Source organism: Nilaparvata lugens, unplaced genomic scaffold (assembly GCF_014356525.2).
Source record: "Nilaparvata lugens isolate BPH unplaced genomic scaffold, ASM1435652v1 scaffold4308, whole genome shotgun sequence".
Taxonomy (NCBI): Eukaryota; Metazoa; Arthropoda; class Insecta; order Hemiptera; family Delphacidae; genus Nilaparvata; species Nilaparvata lugens.
In genome coordinates, this window is record NW_024090608.1 from 1 (window position 1) to 20,698 (window position 20,698).

Consider the following 20,698-nt stretch of genomic DNA (forward strand, 5'->3'; position numbering starts at 1 on the left):
CTCTTATACTATCCTCAGAGTAATCCTGTCTGTATGTCGTGTCGACGAGATATCGGTGTAACGGCTAATGGCTGCAGGAGCTCCTGCAATTTTCCCTAGAAATGAACCTCATGTCAGTTTATAGGCTTATAATAGCTATCCATGGTATAAATTTGAAGAAAATCGTTAGAGCCGTTTTTTCGATAAAACCTTGAAAACGGTTTTTAGTATCATCCGCCATTTTTTTCGCCATCTTGAATTGATTTTTATTGAATTTCTTATTGTCGGATCCTCATGGTATAACCTCAAGTTTAAAATTTCAAGTCAATCGGTTGATCAGGATGGAGTTATCGTGTTCACAGACATATACACATACACACACACACACATACACACACACACACACAGACCAACACCCAAAAATCATGTTTTTGGACTCAGGGGACCTTGAAACGTGTAGAAAACTTGAAATTAGGGTACCTTAATTTTTTTTGGAAAGCAATACTTCCTTACCTATGGTAATAGGGCAAGGAAAGAAAAAATATGCGATTCCAGTCGATTCAGTAATGCTAATTAGCATTGGTTACTACCACTCTTCTGCATCATCACTCTCTCTCTCTCTCTCTCTCTCTCTCTCTCTCCCCGTAAACGATGGTGGAGTAAACGGTCAAAGACATCGCTATTTTCTGCGTTTCCATTGTTCCGCGCCAGTGTTGTAAAACCGCACGATAATTATTTGTTTGCAAATTGGATTGATAATAATTATTAATTGACCGAGCGGAGTGAGGTCTAAGATTCAAGTCGACGGTTAGGCATTTCTCTTAATGTTTATATGTTTATATGTTCGTATTTACGGCGAAACGCGGTAATAGATTTTCATGAAATTTGACAGGTATGTTCCTTTTTAAATTGCGCGTCGACGTATATACAAGGTTTTTGGAAATTTTGCATTTCAAGGATAATACAAACGGAAAAAGGAGCATCCTTCATACGCTAATATTAGAGTGAAAATCAGACTATAGAATTATTCATCTTAAATAAGCTGACAAGTGATTACACAGATGTGTGGAGAAGCCAGTCTATTGCTGTATTTCCATAAGGTCTATAGTTCAGATGCAGTAGCGAAGTCTTCGGGTGATTTACAGCATTTATTTAGGATTTTCGTTGAATAATAATTATATTGTCTATAGTTCAATCTGTACTTGTGGAGAGAATACTGCGTGAGGTCTACTGTTCACAGAACTCATAGAAAATGAGTTACTATGACTACTATGGCTCATAGAAAATCCATTCTACTTTTAGAGGAATTCAGGACAGTGGTAGGTAGATGAATTATTAACGTCAACTATTACATGAAATAGTAATATAACGTAGCCCTATTATGGGGGAACTATTGAATGCTATTAATTGATATTGTTATCGTTACTCATTTTAAGGATGGTTATTATTGATTTTATATGTATTTGACCTAATTATGATTTTATTATGTATCGTAATTTTATAAAAATTTGTAACTTAGCTTATGTACTACTGTATCGCCAGGCTAAATAAATTGATTGATTGAACTACTAGGATATACAAACGAAAAACTTTGAAAAATATCACAAGTAAATAGTTATTTGTGCAACTAGTGCGCAAAGTGACAGTTTGCTGCACCGAAAGAAACGTTTACGCCCGAGCCGTAGGCGAGGGCGGAATGGTTTCTTGAGGCAGCAGAAGAACTTTGCGACAGTATTTCACATTAAGTTTTTCCTGCAGTTACCATTGAATATGAAAAGTGGGTAATTATGGGTAAAATTGCTGAAATGCATCAAATGTTTTTCTGTAATTTTATTATTGATAAAACCTAATCCTAAAATCCTAAAGTCCTCGTTGTCGTTGGTTATAATAATAATGAATAATAATTAGCGCGTTGTGCTTGGTTGCACCTCTGCTCACTATAGCAGCCACAGCAGTCACTGTTACCAACTTCATTTTGATTTTGCTGCACTGATGCTCCATATAACCTACCAAGTATTTTGCGTTGCCATGTTGCAAATCTGGAGTGCAGAAAAATTTTTCCCGCACTAGAGCGGAAAAGTGATTCTTTGCGTTCTGTAATCAGTGCAGCAATGGCCACTTTTCAACGTAACTGTAGGAAAAATTTATTTTTAGCCTTTGCACAGCCTTAAAGTCTAATGTTTAAGTTAATGTTAACGTTAAATTTAACTTTAACGTTAAAGTTAACGTTAACGTTGAAGTCCAATGTTAACGTGATTTCATTTGAATTGGTAATAATGTAGTGGTGTTGTGTCAGGTGTTGGTGTTCTCGGGCTTACCTAGCAGCCGACCGGCGCTGGTTGACTTTGCATACCTAATCACCAAGAACATCTCACTGCTGGTGTGTGGCCACGTGGTGTCCGCACGCGTCAACAACCGCACGCGCACCGCACTCAGGCACAAGGCGCACAGTTGGCTGCACTGTCACAAGGTAAGCCTCTACCCACAGTTGGCTACACTGCAATGAGGTCAGTCCGGTTTCTTATTACCATAGAGAAACAATAGCGTAAGTAGATATCCCATGGTATAGGCGTTTTATGTCGCAACTTTCACTGTTATCCCAAGCCGATAGTTCACGTATTCTTTCCTATGCAGCTGTGTGACGCTGGTAGTCCCTCAAATTGTGCCGTTCATACACTATCACCCCAACAAAACAGTAAAAATTGACAATAATCTACAGTAATCGGCTTGTGATAACAGTAAAAGTTGCGATATAAACGCCCTATACCATGGGATATCTACTTACGCTATTGTTTCTCTATGTTATTACACAGACCCTGTACTATGGATATGTCCATTCACATCTGCTGTATGGCGCTATCATGTGGGCAAATTGCAGCCACTCCTTGAACCTTTTTGTATTACAAAAGAGAGCATAGAACTATTTGCAATGAACCACCTCTCTCTCATTGTAAACCTTTATTCATAAGACTGGGAATTGTGAGTTTGCCATGTATTTTTATATACCAATGCTTGTTGTTTGTGAAGTCTAACGTACATTTTTTTTCGCCCCACTTGGATGTAATGAGCTGGTTTTCGTGCGTCATATGGAGGCCGAAAGTGATTGTTTTCTGACCAGGCCGGTAAAATTTCTACGGCCCTAGGGCTGTAAAATAACTTTGAAGTCAGCTGATTCTGATTTGATGTGTACGTGTTTACAAAATAGTTAATGAAACGGAATCAGTTTAATGCTTCTAGAATTGAATAAAGTATTTTGCAATAAGATACTATCATTTTATTTGGATGAATGAAATACAAATGAGATATTATAAACTATTCAAGTTCAATTTCAGAGTTTAATAGAATCTAACCTCAAACCTCCTAGTACTGCGTTTATCACGAAACATGGTGATAAACGAATCAGTTTATGCTTCTAGAATTGAATGAAGTATTCTGCAATAATATACTATCATTCTATTTGGATGAATGAAATACAGATGAAATATATATTATAAACTATTCAAATTCGATTTTCAGAGTAGGATAGAACTTCTAACCTAAACTTCCGTTAAAGTTTCAGATTGGCCAAATTTCAAGTGATCTAAAACAGCTGATCAAAAACTATTCATTATTTGTGTTATTATTCAATAATTAAAACATTCATAATAATATCATCTCATTGTCATTTGAAAGAATAAAAAAGTATAAACTCAACTCAACCTCCCACATAATTGAACATCATATTTTAGGTTATTTAGACAAATCAGAATAAAAAATAAAAATACTTTGACAATTTCCTGATATTTAGATTACCTCAGATTTGCTAGAGCTATCACCTTCCACTTCTGCTTTCGGAAGTGCTTAGTAAACAACTATTCTCATATATATATATTTTTTCTTGTTTGGCGAAAAATAGCGTTCGCACCACGGGCAAAAATGTTTTTCCGGCTCTCATTCTTTTCTAGTCCTCGGCCTACGGCCTCGGACTTGAAAACCGATTTCGAGCCGGAAAAATCTCATTTTCTGCTCTAGGTGCGAAATATACTATTATGATTATAGATCTAGTCAGACTAGTTTCAAGGCCTGGGAAATCGGATTCTATAACCACCTACCATTAGATATAAGATAACCAGAGTTGGAATACACACAGAAAATTGAAAAGTTCCTATTGAAGAAATGTTATTTTACTTTAGAACAGTAGTTTAGTATAAGGTTGGACAGCATAGACTGATGTGATACTTTTTTTTGTTTAGTGTTAAGTAGTTACATTTTTTTGGTATTAGGGTATGGGGGTGAGCATTGGACATCCATTTTAATAAAATCTCCGTAATTCAAAGATATATTTCAAAAGCTGCACTTGGAAAACCAAGACGATATCCCAGCCATAGCCTTTTAGCAGAGTTCCGAGTTTTAACAGTGAGACAACTTTACGTGAAAAACATAATTCTAGCCGTTCATAAGTATAAAAATCTCTTTGAAACTAACATTCCATCGTATAATTTCCGTTCATCATCTCATTACCGCATTCCTAGAACAAATTTAACAGTATGCTGTAGACAGTTCATATACATGAGTAATAAATTGATAAATATTTTGCCAGACCAATTAATTTCAGATAGATTTAATAAATCAGCCATTAAAAATATAGAGAGATGGATCAGAAGTAACAATGTTTTTCGCCTCATGTACAGGTAGAATCTACTTTATTAAAAAAACTTTTTTCATTGATATTATTTTCACTAAGTTACATCAAAGAGAAACGATAGCATAGATATCACATGGTATAGGGCGTTTATGTCGCAAGTTTTACTGTTATCCCAAGCCGATAGTTCACATAGTTCTTTCCTATGCAGCTGTGTGACGCTGGTAGTCTCTCAAATTGTGCCGTTCATACACTATCACCCCAACAAAACAGTAAAAATTGACAATAATCGACAGTAATCGGCTTGAGATAACAGTAAAAGTTGCGACATAAATTCCCTATACCATGGGATATCTACTTATGCTATTGTTTCTCTATGGTTACATTTTTTCAGATATTATATTACTACAATTATGATTATTATTTAACTTATTCAATATTATTACTACCATTTAAATAAAATGTTTAATCATCTTTTATGTTTATGTTAAATTAAATGACATCTTTTCTTACTCGTTGCTAGCACACAAACTTTGGTTTAGCTGGCAACGCCAATTAAATTTTAAGTTTAAATTTTATTTTTATTCCGTATAAGTATGAAGTAGGCCTATTTGTTTTATTTATTATTGTTATCTTTATAATTGGCAAATAAATTATATTTGATTTTTAAGTATATTGACAGTGCCTGTACAATATTTTATATAATGTGTCTTGGGCAATAAATAGAATTTGAATTTGAAATTTAAAGTAAAGATTTTATCTAATCCAGTATTTTTATTAGTAAGTGGAATTGTATTATATATTTTTTGTTCTGGATTTATTGTATTTGATTTGAAATTTAAAGTAAAGATTTTATCTAATCCATATTCTTATTAGTAAGTGGAATTGTATTATATATTTTCTGTTCTGGATTTATTGTATTTATTTGATTCATGGCAAAATAAAACTGATTTGATTTGTTTGTGGATTGACAGGTGAAGGCATTCTACAGCGAGGTGGATGACGTGTCGCTGGAGGAGGGGGGAAAGGCGTTATTGCAGGCAACCGGGCTGGGAAAGTTGCGCCCAAATGTGGTGCTGTTGGGCTACAAGGCCGACTGGGCGCAGTGCGATCGCCTCCAATTGGCACACTACTTCCACCTCGTGCAGTAAGTTATTCTTCCCCTAATCCTTCAATTCTATTTATAACTAGTAGTTCTGTGAACAGTAGACGTCACGCAGTATTCTCATCCACAAGTACCTGATTGAAACTGTAGACCTTATGGAAATACAGTAATAGACTGGCTTCTCCACACATCTGTGTAATCACTTGTCAGCTGATTTATGATGAATAATTCTATAGTCTGATTTTTACTCTAATATTGGCGTATGAAGGAGGCTCCTTTTTCCTTTTATATTATCCTTGAAATGCAAAATTTCCAAAAACCTTGTATATACGTCGACGCGCAATTAAAAAACGAACATACCTGTCAAATTGCATGAAAATCTATTACCGCGTTTCGCCGTAAATGTGCAACATATAAACATTCAAACCCGGGTTTCCGAGCTTGGGATTTGGCTAAGTCCTAGACTTTAAACAGCTGGAGACAGAAAATGGGCTTTCCAAAACGGGGCGTAGTCGCAGTATTTATAACAGTAGTCGTAGTTTTTAATTTCTCATTTGTATAATTGGAAAAGTTTTTCCTTGACAGAATTAAACATTCCTGAATAATTCAAAATAGTTGAAACTCTACACTATTTTCTCTTCGTTTTATTTTGTGTCCAATTTTCTAGTTTTTCGAAATTTAATTCAAATGTGACTTTGACAATGACCGCGACTACGCCCCATTTCGGAAAGCCAATTTTCTGACTCCAGCTGTTTAAAGTCTAGAACTTGACCAAATCCCGAGCTCGGAAACCGGGTTTGAATGTTTATATGTTGCGCATTTACGGCGAAACGCGGTAATAGATTTTCATGCAATTTGACAGGTATGTTCGTTTTTTTAATTGCGCGTCGACGTATATACAAGGTTTTTGGAAATTTTGCATTTCAAGGATAATATAAAAGGAAATAGGAGCCTCCTTCATACGCCAATATTAGAGTAAAAATAAGACTAGAGAATTATTCATCATAAATCAGCCGACAAGTGATTACACAGATGTGTGGAGAAGCCAGTCTATTGCTGTATTTCCATAAGGTCTATAGTTTCAATCAGGTACTTGTGGATGAGAATATTGCGTGAGGTCCACTGTTCACAGAACTACTAGTATACTATATACTATGGACCTTATGGAAATACAACAATAGACTGGCTTCTCCACACATCTGTGTAATCACTTGTCAGCTGATTTATGATGAATAATTCTATAGTCTGATTTTTACTCTAATATTGGCGTATGCAGGAGGCTCCTTTTTCCTTTTATATTATCCTTGAAATGAAAAATTTCCAAAAACCTTGTATATATGTCGACGCGCAATTAAAAAAGGAACATACCTGTCAAATTTCATGGAAATCTATTACCGCGTTTCGCCGTAAATGCGCAACATATAAACATTTAAATATTAAGAGAAATGCCAAACCGTCGACTTGAATCTTAGATCTCACTTCGCTCGGTCAATAAAAAGCCTGTGGTACATTTCTGTAAGTTCTATAATTCGGAATGATTAAATTAACAACATAAATTAACTGTGATTTGTATTGTAGCAAATCGCTTGACCTGTACATGGCGGTTGCAATTCTGAGAGTGCCTGGAGGATTGGACCACTCCAAGCAGATGTCGGATGAACCTGAAATCCTCGCTCTCGACGAGGGCAACACCAGCATCCTCAACACCAGGCAGAACTCGCAGGAGTCGATTCCCAGGAATGTTTCCTACTCGCAAATGTCTCAAGGTTGGTGTAGCCTACTTTACAAATATTTCTATAATTAGAATTATTAATAATTATTATTTTATATTATCAATAATATAATTATTAATTCTATAATTAGAATTATTACAACATAGAATTATTGAACACATTCATAGGTGAATAGAAGAATATTGGTTGAGTTCAAAGCCCTGATCGGTGAGTGAACGATGAGATCGGTGAGTGAACGTGGCTCTGAACGAAGCACTGTTTTGTCATTGAACGATGCATAGACTCACATGCAGCGCTAGATTATTTGGAATTGAAATCGGCCATTAAGGGACAGCCTGGAGATTATTACATACTAAATATCTTGAAGATTTTTGTGATCTATAATATTACAAAAAATATATTATATAATATCTCGCGCTAAAATACCTCAATGGAACCTTTAATTTCAAGTATGAGCTAGCATTGGGAAGGCATAGGTATTGTGCGTTTATACCTCTTCAAGGTCTTTGGTCTAACTGTTAAGAAAAAAATACGTCATATCCGGTTCGTTCACTGATCAGTTAATCGTACTTTTCCACCGATGGAAAAGAACGTAAATAGAGTAGCTGAACGTAAACATACATGGCTGAATATGAGGTTGTTTACAAATGATGGACTCCATTATAATGTATTTGGGAGCAGAGAAATGCATGATTCAAATAAAGTGAAAATTGAAAATGCATGATTGCAAATTCAATAACATTTAAAATATTTTACAAAGCATTTAAAACTACTCCAATCACCTGATGGTTTTCCGTTTTAATTGATTACAATGAAATAGGTTAAGTTCTAGTTTTGTTTACAAAATATGATCAACAAGGGAAACATCTGTCAGTCATGACTCATGAGCAACCGTTCAGCCACAGAATACACACAAAATGGAACGTATCAATCTAACCAAGATTTGAGTGCACCAAGACCACGACACATGACTGCATCATCTTGTTAGAAATTAAAACTACTGCTGTATTACAATGCTACACTTTCTTTCAAGATGGCGGATTATGGCGTCAAGATACTAGCCGACTTTCCATTCTGTGGTTCGTCTGTGATCAGGTTTTTTACTGAACGTAAAAAAACCTGATGGAATTGATCAGTGGCTTTGAACTCAACCACAGTAAGGCTTGGTTTCCGAGCTCGGGATTCACCTGAGTTCTAGACTTTAAACAGCTGACGTCAGAAAACTTTGCTTTCCGAAACGGGGTGTGGTCGCAGTCAACGTTTAGACCAGGGGTCTTCAACCTTTCTCATCCCAGGGCCACATTGTTGATTCTTGGGAGGCTTAGAGGGCCAATAACAAGGATGTACGTGGAATTCGACTTGTGGGACACACACGACGGGGGATTTGGTGGGGGTGTAAAATTATTATATTTCCATTAAAATGATATATGAGGAGTTTTAAGTACGTTTAATTAAAGCACAGGAAGAAACAAACCAATTCATTTCATTTGAAAATATGAAATATATAACACCAACTCACCTCTTCTTAGAAGGCAACTCTACTACATGAGCAGTAAATTCATAAATATACTAGAAAGTGAATTTCCACTTAATAATTTCCGAAATAATAAACACAGAAAAAGAGCCATAGAGGCATGACTAAACTTGAATTATTTCCAATCGTTGACTTTTATACAATAATCAACTCCATATTATAAATTATATTTTCCTACAGTTACGTTGAAAAGTGGCCATTGCTCACTGATTACAGAACGCAAAGAATCACTTTTCCGCTCTAGTGCGGCAAACATTTTTCTGCACTCCAGATTTGCAACATGGCAACGCAAAATACTTAGTAGTTATATGGAGCACAATGCAGCAAAATCAAATGAAGTTGGTAACAGTGACTGCTGCGGCTGCTATAGTGAGCAGAGGTGCAACCAAGCACAACGCGCTAATTATTATTCATTATATATTATAACCAAGGACAACATTTTTTATTCAATTTGACAATAAATTAAGGTTTTATCAATAATAAAATTACACAGAAAACATTTGATGCATTCAGGCAATTTTACCCATAATTACCCACTTTTCATATTCAATGGTAACTGTAGGGAAAACGTAATGTGAAATACGTGCGCAAAGTTCCTCTGCTGCACTCAAGAAACCATTCCGCCCTCGCCTACGGCTCGGGCGTAAACGTTTCTTTCGGTGCAGCAAACTGACACTTTGCGCACTAGTTGCACAAATAACTATTTCGAACACTTCATACGCTAGATTCAAGTTTATATATATTACATCCCTGATTAACGACTCACACTGGCGCACAAGGAATCTTCCTTTTGCCGGTGTTTTTGCCTCACCTACTGTACTTATGCATGTGATCATAAATTGAATCTTCATTTTAAAACTATTATTTATAATATAAAAGATATCATTTCGTTATTATATCTAATTAATAAATGTATGCATCTTGGTTTAAGTGCAGTAGCATATACTTATATTTATTTTTTGTAAAGCTTTTTTGTATTTTGTTTTTGGCAAATAAAATTCATTCATTATAATATAAAGTCCAATTTATTGAGTGTAAAAAAGTCATAAGAAAACTTGACACATACGAATTTACAAAAGTTACCAAGCTAAAAGAGAATATTATTTTTGATGAGAAGATTGCATTTGTTTTCCACTTAAAGTCCGCCCATTTAGGATCAAACTTTGTGGTTCCGATCATTAAAATTTATTACAAATGTTCATCTGACAAAAAAGCTCTGTATTTGGATTCAACAAACATCATTTTTGGAAATGTCTGCTCACACTTATAGGTAGATCCAAAAAGCTGCTTGTTTACAGCTAATTTTATTTATTTATTTATTTATAAGGTTAGCAAAAAATACAAGAATCGGAAAAGAAAAAACAGGCTATTGCCTAAAACTTCTTCAATTTCCTAATTTAGTTTTAAATTGTCCAAATATTATAGGTTATGTCCATTCAAATTTCTACACCAAATCACAATCTAAAATATAAATTAGAATAAAACAAACAATTTTAAATTTGGATGGATTAATAATAAAAGTTTCTTAAAAACATGAAACAAACTATAAATTCACAAAATAAAGGATAAAAACACTTAAATTTTACACTAATAAGGAAATTTATTTATTTATTTACATACAAAATAATACAAATTACATACAAATGGAGTGGCTAGTAAGAGAAGAGTACTGAACTCACATTTGTTGTCAAAAATATGAATAAATAATATTTTTAAAAATCTGTTGCTATAACTCTCGGCGGGCCGGATGTGGCCCGCGGGCCGTAGGTTGGAGAGCCCTGGTTTAGACTATAGTGAGGTCCACGTTATAATGGCAGTGAAGAAAGATTAGAGAACAACGTTGCCAAATTGACTCCATTTTGCCACTGAGTGTACACAGCTGTTATTCAATTCATGCCATTAAATTCTATCTGATATTTATTCTAATTCCCTTGATAAAATAATCAATTTCATGTCAAATTGATTAAACTCATGATAAAATATATTTTTTTATAAATTGATTCTAAACTTTGCTTCCATAACTGAGATCAGATTTACAAACCTGAAATGGCGGCTAATTTGAAAGCTGTAATACATGAATCTGAATTTCAAAACAACGGAAATTAAGTTATTTTGTTGGTATTCTATTCATTTTTTTTAAATAATAGAAAAATAGAAATCCTATTTGAAATAAGTAATTTCAATGGAAATACTTTTAAAATAATCTTTCAATATTATTTATACCGGTACGAGTAGGTCTAACCTATAATTATGTGTAGGCTAACTGAAGCATGGATGAAGTCTAGGATGGTTAGTCATCAACTTTTAAAATGTCATTTCAGGTATTTTAATTTGTGTTTCTCATAAGGTAATATCTAAAAATTATTTCATTGTTTCAAAAATACATTTTAAATGAATTATACGACTTGTGTACCAAAGTATTTTGATAGAATGAAGAAAAAAAATGGCGGCTGAGAATTGTTTTATTTACTTTTGTAACAGTCACTGTCAAAAGTAAAAATAAAATATTCTGGCAAACGGACAACATTGCAAAGCTAAAGAGAGATAGCGCTATCTGTTTTGTTGTATGATAGAAAAGGACAGAAACAGTATTGTCAATCGTACACTGCCATTATAACGTGGACCTCACTATATTAGCTTCTACTCACATTAAGGGCCGTTTGCACAGTATAGATTGCTAAACTCGATTAAGTTAATCGAGTTTAAGTTAATCTGAAAGTTTAAACTTGAATCGGTTTTCTTAGTGCATTTACTAATCCAGTTTAAGTTGAACTAGTTTAGTGTTAAGTTGGTAATAGAATGTCATCGTTTATAATATCAGGAAGGGTAATTTTTACAGGAAATTTGCTATTTGTTTACAAACCATAAGTAAATTTCGGCTATGTAGCTGCTATTTCCTGGTTCAAAATCCACAGAGCTGTAAGCTGTACGGTAATAAAAGTGAAAAGCGATCAAGAAATTCTTCAAAAAATTATGAAATGCTATATTACTATTAGAAACAAACTTATATTTAGTTGGCATCAAAAAATATATATCCTAGAATGTATTGTTGTTATGAAAATCTACTTAAATCTACTTCGGTCTTCCTCGTTTATTAGAAATCTCCCAAAAGCAAAATATCTCAGTTATGTGTCATTAAAAACATGTTTTATAATCAAAGACTACTGATAAAAATTGTCTTATTTCCTATCAAGTGGTTTATTTAATTAAATAGTACTAAATTGGCACTTGCTCTACTCAAGCAAAACCGTAAAAAATTCTGTATCGTCCCAGAAATTTAAATGATTCGTTTTTTGCCCAATTTTTCTCAATTCCAAAATTTCTTCATCTTCATCAATCGCATTAAAAACTTCTGTCAATTCTATCATTAATGATTCACTATAACCTAAATAATTATTATCGTCTACAGAAGCATTAAAAACAAGCGTCGAAAAATAATTTACTATTAGCTGTTTCCCCATCAAATTTTACAGATGACTAGTTAATCCAAATTATTTGGTTTAAACCTCCTATTTTGGAGGTTTAAACTTTTCCAGAGTTTAAACTTAACACCGAGTTTAAACTGATACTGCGCAAACGGAATTTTAGTTTAAACAAAAAAAATCCAGATTTGGTTTAAGCTTTAGCTTAAACTTACACTGTGCAAACGGCCCTAAATGTTTAAATGATAATAAAATAATATTTAGATTTCGCCCGGAATTCAGTTCCTATGGTGAAATACACCGATGCTGAATTGTTTGGGGACTAGTTTTTGAAAAACTTATGCTGGATTCATATGGAAAAATATCTGAAAAATTGAATAAAACTAGTCTGGAAGCTATAGTGTGAGTAGTTTTTGAGAAAAAAGTTGAAATATGCACAATATCTAAGTAGAAAAACACAGACTTCTACGTTTGATGCCCAATAACCTTCTTTAATGACTAGTAAAAAAATAATTCTTAGCAATAAAAATTGTAGAGAATCTAATTCTGGAAAGAATGATATAAGCTGTGCAAATTAAATTTAAATAAAAGTTGAATAAAATGTATTCTTATGCAGTTCATTACACCACAAAAATTTGCTGTTTTATGAGAAGAGAACTAATAACTCATAGATTTTTTGCATATTTCAACTTTTTTCTCAAAAACTACTTACACTACAGCTTCCAGACTAGTTTTATTCAATTTTTCAGGTATTTTTTCATATTAATCCAGCATAATTTTTTCAAAAACTAGTCCCCAAACAATTCAGCATCGGTGTATTTCACCAGAGGAACTGAATTCCGGGCGAAAACTTTCATTCTGTATAGCTCGCTAATGAAACGTTTATGGATACATGTTTATAAGAACTTTTTTTCTTATTTTTACCTCTACTATCACGTATTAAATTATTTTACCATAATTAAGAATCACTATGTATTTTCACTATCTATGATATCTATTATTATCTGAAATCAAATTTAATTTTTAATTTATTTTCCTTTCTCTCTCTCACTCTTTCTTTCTCTCCACTCAGTGGCTATGCACCATTCGATGAGGTCTATCTATGATCCAGCACAGCAGACTTTTGGTGATTATTTTGAAACCACTTTTCTGGGCATCCTATCACGAAGCAACAAAATTAGAAGAATCTGATTTGCTCGAATTCAGAGCATCCGATTTATCCGAAATTAAACTTCAAGTGTGAATTATCAATATTTTTGTTGGATGACTTGTTCAATAATGACGTTTATTTCAAAAAATGAATTTTAATATAAGTTTAACAGTTGTCACTACAAACCTAACCTAAACTCCTAGAGCCGGTTAAATTTGAATCATGATTAATTTCACGAGAGTCAATCAGAGAATGTTTTTTTTTTTTGTAAAGAAGGTTTCTTTGATTGGTTCTAGCCTGTTCTTCTGTATGTGTATAATATGCTCTTTTTGCGAACATTTCACAACAGTCAAATCCCACAATGGATAATTTATCGATTCACTTTTGTTGCGTCTAGATAGGATGCTCTGAGAAAATCTTGCATTAAATCCTATTCTAATGTTGATTTTGCCTTTTTTTTCACGTATTCTGCATTGTTTTTACTTGCAGCTTTTTGAAGTTTGAGTTGTTCTCCCATAAGATTCTGTGACCGGTTCGGTGAAAATGTTCTTCTCATGATTTGTAATAACTAGTAGTTCTGTGAACAGTAGACCTCACGCAGTTTTCTCATCCACAAGTATCTGATGTCACCTGTTCTCATAATTCTGATGTTCACTGTTAAATCATAATTTACTCTTAAAACTGTTTATTTTCAAACATCTATTAAATTTGTTGACCGAGCGAAGTGAGGTCTACGATTCAAGTCGATGTTTTGGCATTTCTCTTAATGTTTAAATATTAAAATGTTTATATGTTGCGCATTTACGGCGAAACGCGGTAATAGATTTCCATGAAATTTGACAGGTATGTTCCTTTTTTAATTGTGCGTCGACGTATATACAAGGTTTTTGGAAATTTTGCATTCTAAGGATAATATAAAAGGAAAAAGGAGCCTCCTTCATACGCCAATATTAGGAGTAAAAAATCAGACTATAGAATTATTCATCATAAATCAGCTGACAAGTGATTACACAGATGTGTGGAGAAGCCAATCTATTGCTATATTCCCATAAGGTCTATAGTTTCAATCAGGTACTTATGGATGAGAAAACTGCGTGAGGTCTACTGTTCACAGAACTACTAGTTATTACTAGTACATTTAAACAGTTTTCTCATCCACAAGTATCTGATGTCTCGTGTTCTCATAATTCTGATGTTCACATTTAAATCATAATTTACTCTTAAAACTGTTTTTTTAATCATCTATTAAATTTGTTTTACAAATGTGAGAATATTGATATTGATGGGCACGCATCATAAAAAATATTGAAACCCTACCTTATAGAAAATAGACACGGCCAGTCATCTGTGTAATGCATGCAATGGATAATCCACTTGTCAGCTGATTGATTATGAATAATTCTATAGTCTGATTATCCTATCTTCAAAGTAGATGATAGTGATATCAGAATATGGAGGAATTCCTTTTCTTTTCATAATATCCGTAAATGCAAAATTTGGAAAAACCTTGTGTATACATCGACGCGCAGTTGAAAAAGGAACATTCCTGCCAAATCTCATCGAATTCTATCAACGCGTTTGGTCGTAATGACGTAACATACAGACAGACAAAAGAAAATCGCGTTGAAACATAGACCTCACGTTCGGTCAAAAATTAGCTGTAATGTATCTTTCCATAAGAAACATTTGTTATTTTGTATCTTCTCAAAAGCAAAGTGCTGCATCCGAAAAGATACACAAGGAGCTTTTATGTATCTTTCCATAAGCAACAGATGCTCATTTGTATCTTCTCAAAAGCAACGTATAGCATACAGACAAAAGAAAACTCGAGTTAAAACATAGACCTCACTACGCTCGGTCAATTTATTCCAAACCAGCCTGACCAAGCAATTATGAATTGTTCATTAGAACGCATGTGAAGAATATTTTTACTGAGTCGCTCACGGATTCTGATACTGGTATGTAAAAATCCAGCTTGAAGCAGTGATAAGTAGCTTGAAAACAGCTGATCAAATAGCGTTTCATTATTTGTGTTTATTATTGATTTGATTTTATTTGAAAATTTTGAAGGTGCATATTCGTTTGTGCGTAAATTTCCGCAGTCGACGACGACAAACATTGTTGACATTCATATTGTCCAAACTTCAAGTGTGCTAAAACAGCTGATCAAATAACTTTCCATTATTTGTGTTTATTATTCAAGAATCAAAACATTTCTGAAGCTGCGTTTACACCAAAGTTATTAACAAAATATTGATAATTGAATGAAAAAGACTGAGAGATTGTCAAAAAACACAGATTTATTGATAATTAGAAAGACCGGTTTCGGTTATTACACCATTGTCAATCTCTGATAAACTCTTTTTTAAAACTAAACTCTAGTTTATCAGAGATTGACAATGGTGTAATAACCGAAACCGGTCTTTCTAATTATCAATAAATCAGTGGTTTTTTGACAATCTTTTAGTCTTTTTCATTCAATATGAATAATTACCACAATATCAACTTCTCAACTACACAAAAAATGTTGATAACTTACTCTTCATAGATTCTATTAGATTGATCATAACTTATCATACACATGATGAACATATGTGTTTGTCAATTTCCGTTCAATCTAATAGAATCTATAAAGATTAAGTTCTACATTTTGTTAATAACTTTGGTGTAAACGAAGCTTTATAATATAAATATATTGCCATTTAAAATTAATATCGGGGCTTCGAGCTTCGCTCGTTATTTTTATCCTATTATATCAAGCAAGCAATTTCTGTATATCTGTTTATATTTTCATATTTATATATCTGGTTATTTATGTTCAACGGATCTCGAAAACGGCTTCAACGATTTTCAAGAAATTTGGAACATATTAGGTTTATGATATAAAAATTCGATTGCACTAGGTCTCATCCTTGGGAAAACTCGCTGAACGACATCAAAAGGATAATTCCACCTTGGCTGAAACAGCTGTGGATTGTAAAAAAGTGAGTGAGCGAGTGAGTATGTGAAAAATAAAAATTTCGTATCCCCGAAATTCATAAGCTGACGTATAGCCAGCTGTAATATAATGTAAACACGATCATTTTAGAGAATTGTGTTCTGTTTATCAATAAATAAAAAATAACGAGCGAAGCTCGAAGCCCCGATATCTTTTATTTATTGATGAACATAACACAATTTTCTAAAATGATCGTGTTTATATTTCACAGCTGGCTAAACGTCATCTTATGAATTTCGGGGATGCGATATTTTGATTTTTCACATACTCACCCGCTTTTTGACTATCCACAGCTGTTTCAGACAAGGATGAATTATCATTTTAATGTCGTTCAGCGATTTTTCCCAAGGATGAGACCTAGTGCAATCGAATTTTTATATCATAAACCTACTATGTTCCAAATTTCGTGAAAATCGTTAGAGCCATTTTCGAGATCCGTTGAACATAAATAACCAGATAACCAGATATAAAAATCTGGTGTGGCGCACTCACACAACTTTCCTTGCCGTTATGAAAATTGATCACCTGACGCTAGTGTTCCCGCGCATCTCAAGTCTACTATTCAAAGATTTGAGCCAGCTGGTGACAGGGCAATAACGCTGGTGGAGACACACATGAGGTCTGCTATCTCTTCATAGTGAATGATTCAATAGAATCAACAATAATTTGCAATTGAATAATCACATTTTCTCGAATTTAAAGCTCATTTTCAATTTTAGGTGAAAATGTTACTGAACATTAAATTGTAGAGATTTTCATGCTCAATCTACTCCATTTTTTTCGTTTCAATTGTATCTGAAGCCTGATAATTGGGAATCTATCTGCATTGATGGGGCGAAGCTCCTGAAATTTTTACAGTTATGGGACTTGTGGCAGTTGATAGAGCTTATCGATGACTATTTTAGGTATGAATTTGATCAAAATCGTTGGAGCCGTTTCCGAGAAAATCACGAAAAACCCTGTTTTTGACAACATTCTCGCCATTTTAGCCGTCATCTTGAATTGCATTTCATCGAAATTGTTCGTGTCGGATCCTTATAGTGAAAGGACCTTCAGTTCCAAATTTCAAGTCATTCCGTTAATTGGGAGATGAGATATCGTGTACACAGACGCACATACACTCACAACACACACACACACACACACCACACACACCACACACAACACACACACACACACACACACACACACCACACACACACCACACACACACACACACACACACACACACACACAACCACACACCACACACACCACACACACCACACACACACACACACACACCACACACACACACACCACACACACACACACACACACACACACACACACACACACACACACACACCACACACACACACCACACACACCACACACACACACACACACACAACCACACACAACACACACACACACACAACCACACACCACACACACACCACACACACACCACACACACACACCACACACACACACCACACACACACACACACACACACACACACACACACACACACACACACACAACACACACCACACACACACCACACACACACACACACACACACACACACACACACACACACACACACACACACACACACACACCACACACCACACACACACACACACACAACACACACACACACACACACACACACACCACACACACCACACACACACACCACACACACACAGACCAATACCCAAAAACCAGTTTTTTGGACTCAGGGGACCTTGAAACGTATAGAAATTTAGAAATTGGGGTACCTTAATTTTTTTCGGAAAGCAATACTTTCCTTACCTATGGTAATAGGGCAAGGAAAGTAAAAATAACGATCGAAGCTCGGTGCCCCGATATTTTTTATATATAACACATTTTTTTAAAATGATCGTGTTTATATTTCACAGCTGGCTATACGTCATCTTATGAATTTCGGGGATGCTATATTTTGATTTTTGACATACTCACTTTAATATCCACAGCTGTTTCAGCGAAGGATGAATTCTCATTTTAATGTCGTTCAGCGAGTTTTCCCAAGGATGAGACCTAGTGCAATCGAATTTTTATATCATAAACCTATTATGTTCCAATTTTCGTGAAAACCATTAGAGCCGTTTTCGAGATCCGTTGAACATAAATAACCAGATATAAAAATATAAACAGATGTACAGAAATTGCTCGCTTAATATAATAGGATAAACTCAACTTGCCCCATTAAAACATTTGCAATACAAATGACACTAATGTAATAACATTGGTAGATGAAATAATAAGGTAGTCCTTGTGCTATTTTTCTTCCAAATTTTGTAGGTGCCATGTCCAAGATGAGGTTAGAATTTCACGTGTACAATTTTCACAAAATTCTAGTCCAAAATAAACATGAAAACTATAAATTTTGAATTTAGATGGCTTGAATTATTAAATTGATTAGAAATATTCCACTCAATTACCACTTGTAACAAATAATATTGAGTTATTTAAGAAAATTTGGAACCATTGAAGAAACACAAACTTGTAAACACTAAAGCTCAGCTGGATATTCTTTAAATCACCAGTATTGTTCTATTCAGAGTAAAGAGTAAGTTCTATTCAGTTATGCTCTTCAATAACATAATTGAACATAATTTTTCAGATTATTTAGACAAATTGAAATCTATCCAATCTGAGATCTTCAGTCTGTCTTGGTCGACGACGGCATTTACGCACAAACGAAACCCCACCTTTAATGTGCTTGATGTAAATAACTAACGTATTTTCATTTTGATTAATCACGACTCCTTAATTAATTGTGTTCATAATTTGTACACTTTTATATTGGCTACTTGTATCCTGTATTTTTTTGTGTGATTGTGTGATTTTTTTGTGATACATAGCTTGTTATTTGTTTTAAACTAAAGTACTGAAACTAACTTTGAAAATAGTTAATAGATGGAAATAACTGAGATATTGCATTTATTCAAATGCTAATGAATTGATAATATTATTACTCCAAGTTAATCCAAGTAATTAATGATTGCAATATGAACAACTCTCTTTCATGAGATGAATAATTATTTTCCAGTTTCTCAATGATAGGGGAGTGATAATTATTTGTATAGGTCTTCTAAGGACCGATTATCTACAGCTGGTACCAATCAACCACCGTTTCAATACCAGTACTCACAATTGATCACAGGGTGACGTTTTTATTATATAGCTGGTAACTTTAGATGCTAAATTATAAGTAGCCACTCGGCCTAAAATTTCAAAAACATAGGTCTGTAAAATGGATTAATAAATCATTATTATTAGTCCCCCTATTAAAATTTCTGGTCAGAAACCATCCCCAATATTCACAAAACATATTCCCAAAGTTTCATGCCGTTATGTCAAGTAGTTTTTGAGTCTATAGGAAACAAACAAACTAACAAACACACCAACAGACATTAATTTTTATATATAGAGATAAATCAAAATTTGAGGAAGAATCAGTTTTGGGCTGTGCCTGTTAGTCCTTCCCCAATCAATTTAAAGAATTGAGCTCTGTTTATCAATAAATAAATAACGAGCGTAACTCGGTGCCCCGATATTAATTTTTAATCTATTATTTTATTAATTTCAAAAAGGCTACTATAATTTTATTCTATTATATAAATAAATATGTTTATTATTGTTTTGGTCAACTGTGGATAATATGTGCTAGTTTAATTTGTACAATTTATTTATTTATTCATTTATTTATTCAGTGAGTGATGTGAGTGAACTGACACCCCCTTCCACCCCGAATGTGAGCCGAAGTAGGAAAGTGAATGTCCGTCCAGACGCGGACTCCGATCAGAAGAAGAAAGATGTGAAAGGCGATCGCAACTCTAGGCAGTCACGAGGCAGTGTTTACAAGTGAGTATCGATGAAAACTTTTTCAATTAAAAAAGGTTTAACTTTTTATTTAAGGCTGTGCAAAGGCTAAAAATCAACTTTCTACTGGTGATATTTTTCAAAGTTTTTCGATTTGTATATCATCGAGCAATTAGATGAGAAGGTTTTATCAGGAAAACATTTTTTTTCGCCCCACTTGGATGTAATGAGCTGGTTTACGTGCGTCATATGGAGGCCGAAAGTGATTGTTTTCTGACCAGGCCGGTAAAATTTTTACGGCCCTAGGGCTGTAAAATA

At 34.1% G+C, this 20,698-nt stretch overlaps 1 protein-coding gene across 1 annotated transcript; it reads left to right on the forward strand.

Annotated features, from left to right (window-relative positions):
• Positions 1 to 2,275: 2,275 nt before the first annotated feature.
• On the forward strand, positions 2,276 to 20,438 carry LOC111060243 (bumetanide-sensitive sodium-(potassium)-chloride cotransporter; the record flags this gene model as incomplete). Its single annotated transcript, XM_039444343.1, has 5 exons — positions 2,276 to 2,449; positions 5,575 to 5,747; positions 7,284 to 7,471; positions 13,467 to 13,520; positions 20,272 to 20,438. Coding segments are annotated over 5 exons (744 nt in total), but the record flags the coding sequence as incomplete, so codon positions are not given.
• Positions 20,439 to 20,698: the final 260 nt, after the last annotated feature.